At 42.5% G+C, this 6227-nt stretch overlaps 1 protein-coding gene across 1 annotated transcript; it reads right to left on the minus strand.

The window, feature by feature from the left end:
* Positions 1-3084: 3084 nt before the first annotated feature.
* Positions 3085-6004, minus strand: cldn7a (claudin 7a; the record flags this gene model as incomplete). Its single annotated transcript, XM_079757665.1, has 4 exons — positions 3085-3265; positions 3458-3542; positions 4095-4259; positions 5782-6004. The coding sequence occupies 4 exons, from the start codon at positions 6002-6004 to the stop codon at positions 3085-3087; spliced, it is 654 nt and encodes a 217-aa protein (XP_079613791.1).
* Positions 6005-6227: the final 223 nt, after the last annotated feature.

The raw sequence follows: 6227 nt of genomic DNA on the forward strand, positions 1-6227 counted from the left end.
AATTGGCACTACAATACTTCCTACTTCCTTTTTTTTAAGAATAACTGACCTTTCGACCTTTCTTCACCCTTCAGTGGACTTGGACGACGAGGACCTGGAAGACCTGATGAATAACAACGGACGTAGTACTGTATCCATATCGCGTATGTCTTAACACCACACACAAGATGTGCCGGAAAATTCCTTCCAGAGGGGAACGCCTCCGCATCAAACACCTGGTCTCAATGATTTCAAGGGACTTCTCACAGTTTTTCTGATCTATTGAGAAATACTCTAGATTCAAGGCACACAACGTGGCGAAATATGCTTGCAAATTGAAGACCTGGAATCTTTTTTTATTGTACATAGCGTAGCATACATTTTTATTGTACATAGGTTATTGTACTAACCTATTAGGTCAGACTATGAATGAATTGTAACTGCGTTTCTCACTGCACACGGGTGCTGGACTGTATCAGCACTTAGACGAGCTGTAGACAGTGTATGTTGTGGTCAAGATGAAGACACAGGGCTATCCGCTAATTCCTTTGGAGCTTCTAAAAAAAGGGCTACTAGTTGCACTAGATAAATTCTGAAAATGAGCGGGAACCCCCGCCCCCATCAGCAGCCTTTGTTTCTTTGAAGGTTACTGAATGGCCAGGGGGTCGATGTTTATGGGAGCGGCGAGTGGCCGGTTAATGTGTACCTTTTCCACTGGAGAAAAGGTCACTTTTACTGCTTTCTTTTTGCTCTCAACCCGAGCCGTGTGAGCAACCGACTGTAACCTTATTTATTGTTGTTTTTTAGATGAAAAATGCCTCCTCATCTGAAAGCGTTACTTCAGGGGAAATAATTGAAATCAAATTAAATACTGCTGAATTTTCTTTGTTTTGTGGTGTACATGTTTTGAGGGATCCAATGCATCCTTTTGTTTTTGGGATCCAATGCACACTCTGGGAATCCCTACCCGTCGTCAGGCCTGTTTAACAAATCTATGCATGAAGTCTGAGTCATGAAAAAACAACCACACTCTAACCAAGAGACAATGCACTAGTATTTAGAAAAAAGATTTTTGTTGTGGAGACTACTAGCTGTCTGAAATGCTGTTGCGGTGGTATGATGTCACAACTCGCAACGAGGTCTGAGTGGCATGGTTTTGGCTTATTTGTGGCATGAGGTAATTTGCCAAAAGTAGAATACCGCCTAACGTTTAATTTTTATTTTTGTATTTGTTGTGATGGCTGTCTACCTTGCATGACAACTGATTGGTTAACAGCTCTTTACATTACTATGTTGTGACTATTTCGAAACCACTCTGATGTTAACACACTCAAGGTCGTTTGTGGTTCAGGAGGGCGTTATTTTGAAGACTACCATTTGACTCCAGCTGGTAGATTTATAGAGAGATTTATATTGATAAATGATTTTCGGATGAGCAGCGCACTGACTTTCTTTTGAAAGAGGCTGGGAGGTGTGACCTTAAACAACGACCTAGTGATGATGATGTTGTGTTAACCCGCCTTTTTGTGTGTGTGTGTGTGTGTGTGTGTGTGTGTGTGTGTGTGTATGTATGTGTGTATTGAAAATTTTTTGTATTGATCTGTTTTGACACTGACTTGTGTTTCTTTGGGCTGTCTAAATTACCATTTGCATGAAAAGGTAGTTTTTGCAATGCATCCTGGGTAATAAATGATGATTCTTTGAGAAATATTCTTAGGCTACTGACGCATTGATTTATGAGCCATGTATTCATTATGCTATCATGTGGACTCATATTAGCTGTTTATTATTTCTTCACAAATTTGGTAGTCGTGCATAGATTAAATAATACGGCAATATGGCATATCAAAATAAAAGACACTGGTCAAAACACAAGATTTAATTAAAAAAAAACTAAAATAAAACCTACTGCTTTTCACTCCTTGTAAGAATGCAACTGACGACGACAACTTCGAAACCATCATCAATGAACCCGACTTCATACTATGTCATTTAGCAGAGGCAGTTTGTAAATTTTTATCTTTTCAATCTGTTTTACCAAAATGTTTTTATGAAATGGCAAGTGGTATATGCTAAGAAAAAGGAGTTAATAGGCTATGTGAGGATTTTCAAATGACATAAAGCACAAAAGCATAAGTGTATTTGAAAAAATGTGCATTAGTTGACTACATTTTTGTACCTTTTACCTGTCACATAATAATTTATTTGCTAATTGTACAAGTTTTTCCGAACTTGAAAAAACATCAAATTCAAGGGTATCTGTCTGTAAGTGGATACCAGTATAGAGCCAATCTACGTTACACTTCTCTTTTAAGTATAGCTCAGTGGTATATTTGACTTAAACACATACACACTCTCATACACTCTCAAAAGAGAACAGTGACTACATTTAAAAGTATTTCATATCGGAGCAGGGATTATAGCAGAGTGGTATGAAGAGCACTATGTGGCACAGGGTTAACGTAGAAGCAAGATGCTGGGCGTTTATACACACAGCACTAGGAGTGCCAAATCACACCTAGCTAACAACTAGCTCTATTTCACAGCTGCCGTGCAGCTAATATAAAAACATTATAGTGATAAATGGCCAGTCTATCTCTCTCTGTCAGGGGAATGTAGTTGTCCATCCTAAGTGAGGCTACTAAGCACCAAATTAAAATTGATTGCTTACAATTAAACACACTACGTAATGGATGATATTATCCTAACAGCGATGTGCAAGAGTTGGCCATTATACACCGGTACGGTTACAAATAATACAAAAGTAAAGAAAAATGCTCTACAACGGCCTGACATTAAATTAGGTGGTGTAATTTTAATGCATTGGTGAAGACTATGTGTAAACAAATGTGGAATGTTGCGAATGAGTGACACTGAGGAAGACATACACTGGGATAAGAAACTATTGATAGCACTGATAACTGCGGGAAATGCTCTTGAAGGGGAAAATAAAATATATATTTTTAGTCGTTATTTCCCCCCTCGATCCATAACTGCTCCCGCCCAAATTGAAATTCAAAACACGATCCTCCTCTGGAAGATCTTTCCCCCAGGTTCTGTAGTGCGGATCGGTCATTGACCTCGGAGGCACCGGCTAGCCTGCTTTTAGACGTACTCCTTGTTGCTGACGCTGGGTGGGCCTGATCGGGCCGCCGCTGCTGCCACCGCAGACGGGTACTTGGCCACGTGCTTCCCCCTGGGACAGGAAGCAGCCAGCATGGCACCACCTAGGACGTCCAGCAGAGAGCCGCCCCATGCGATGAAGATGGCAGCGCCAAACTCAAATCTGCACGAGATGGAGAAAAAACAACCATCAGAAGCCGTTTGCCTCCTCCCGCTCACTAGAGGCCTGGGCACGTTATGTACATCTTGTGATGGATTACCGTGATCAGGTCTAAGTCGTTGGATTTAAATAATACTGAAATAACTGGACAAAATTTAGGGGCTCTGACGAGAGTTTGGTCTGAGTTTTACTCACTTGGTGTTGATGGGAGTGTAGGGGTTGTAAAAGGCTCGGATGACGTTGTGGGCAAACCAGGAGCATGCCACAATGCAACACAGACCTGTTAAAATCGGGTACAGTAGTTAGTTAACGAGCCTATGGGAGAAAACAAATATGTGCTTGTGCCTTTTTACAGCCACTAGGGGCTGCTAAATTACTGTTACGATTATCTTTAACCAATGGTGCCTTTGTTATGGATGCTTTAGAATGTACTTCAGCTCAAAGCAGGTGGTTTACTTATTACGTTTTGTGTGGAGGATCAGCTTACAGTTTCATCTAACTAAGGGTGAATATTCCTTCTTTTCCCGTTCTGCTTTTTGGTTTAAGACAAAATAACTGTCCCTCTCTCTGCAAATGTTTCGAAAGGTTGTAGATTCTCGGTCTCAAAAGACTTGAGATGTCTTCCAGTTATTATCCTGGAACTGGCGTTTCTTTAAAACAGTACAGGGAGGATGTAGTGTAGTAGCTGAGGTGTTTGACTCCGAACTCCTCAATCTCTGCAGCCTACCATAGCCGTCCCAGACCGAGATAACCCAATGCCTGCTACTACATGAAATGCATCATGTTAGATACAAGTGCTGAATTAGACATGGATGGAAGCTGCGGTCCTCACCTCCCAACAGCAGGATGATGCCTCCCACCATGGCAATGCGGGCCTTGCGTATGCGATCGCCTGCCCCACAGGTGGTGCACTTCATGCCCATGCAGGCCACGGCCAGCCCGGCGATGGACACCACGATCCCCACGATCATCAGCGCGCGTGTGGCCTGCAGGGCACCTGGGGAAGAGAAGAGTAATGTAATGGTGGCGGCGAGGGCATTCGACAGGCCTGGCTGACAGGTACTAGGTTCTACACCCTGATTGCTATCTAACCTGTGGGCGTCCTTGAGCATTGATGTTGAACATAACAAAGGAGACAATTGTTTTGAATAGTTCTAAATCCTCAAAAAAACCTTCCTGTAAAAAGTACATTGCGAAATAGAACAAAGAATATACAGTGCTGCACGTTGTAAATCTGACTACTAGACAAAGACGGGGGGTGAAACCAGGAAAAGTCAGATTCCCTCTCGGTGAATAACCAGAGGGAGATTTACCACAGAGAATTTATGTTCCCCCCTAATAATGGTCGTTGCATTCACGTTAACCAGCAACATACTTTAATGTGGGCTTTTCCTAGAAGTGAGCGCCTTTGAATAAACACACACACACACACACACACACACACACACACACACACACACACACACACACACACAACAAACCGAAATACATGCCTTCTTGGTGACCTTTGCTTGCTCTCTTTCTATCAATCTTCATCTCTCCCTCTCTCTCTCTCCCTCTCAGTTTCTATGTCCCTCTACTGATGTTCAAGAGGTATGGGGCTATTGTCAGGAGACTCACACACACACACACACACACACACACACACACACACACACACACCTCTAGAACCAGTCTCTACCAGTACTGTCCAGTCCCTTCCCTGTCAAAACAACAAAACGTGTGTGTTTGTGTGTGTGTGTGTGTGTGTGTGTGTGTGTGTGTGTGTGTGTGTGTGTGTGTGTGTGTGTGTGTGTGTGTGTGTGCGTGTGTGACTGTCTATGTGTCTGTCTACGCACTCCTTATGCAATAAGAGGTACGATGAATGGTGAGGAGATAGATGGAGGCTCTTCCCGCGTATTTCTGAAATCGGGTTGTGACATAGTTATGTTAAGTTAACTAAACGAATGTTTCCTAACGAGGTGGAACGTTGTATCAACGAAATGGATTGCATTTAATGACCAATCTGGTGACTTTCCACCGTTTTGTTGAAAACGTGACACATGATGTGAAGAGTGGTTCACATCGCAACTGATGTATCTTATAAACTATTATTATTTTATTTGTGTCATCTGTAAAAACAAGTGATCTCCACCGTTGTCCCACACACGCTGTTTTAATGCCACTGTATAATATTGTGCAGTGTATCGTTTATCAAACTAATCTTTAATAAATAGCTGTATTACATGTATCAACCTCTTCTTTTTAAACTGATGCGCCAGTGGGCTAGGTCTATCAGAAACGAAATTCTCCATACCTGGGGACAACGGTAGTAATCACTTGTGTTTACATATGACCGTCAAATAACAACCTCTGCTTTGTTAAATAGATTCAAAATATTTTTTTAAGAAAATCTCCACGCACTCCATTTGGAGACGTAACGCTACATGTGCCGCGTAATTACTCCGCTTTTGCGCTTATAAAGTGGACTGGATCAAACAAAACACGAAAAACAATGTATGATTGAGGTGATTACTTACTGTCCAGTTGCAGGATCGAGTCGTAGATCTTGCACTGGAGTTGTCCGGTGCTCTGAAACGCGCACGACATCCACAGCCCCTGGTACATGGCCACCGCCGTGATGATGTTGTCGCCGATGTACGCAGACATCTTCCACTGGGGCAGAATAGTTCCGATGATCAGGCCCACCAAGCCGATGAGCGAACTGACGAACCCCAACAGCTGGATCCCCGAATTGGCCATCTTCTGGAGAATTAAAAAGGGGACTTCAAATAGTACTAAAACGAATACGCACGATCCTCGACGCGGACGCGCTTTATCCGAGGTCCTTGGGGTTGTTTCACCAACAAATGCAGTTTTCTTTTTTATTTCAATTTGTTTGTTACGCAGTAAAAGTGATCCCACTCGTTTTAACCGGTGGTATTGGTCAGTCTGTAGCTGGGGTTTGTGAAATGGGTATGCGCAA

This window comes from Pollachius pollachius (genome assembly GCF_949987615.1).
Source record: "Pollachius pollachius genome assembly, chromosome: 20".
Classification (NCBI taxonomy): domain Eukaryota; kingdom Metazoa; phylum Chordata; class Actinopteri; order Gadiformes; family Gadidae; genus Pollachius; species Pollachius pollachius.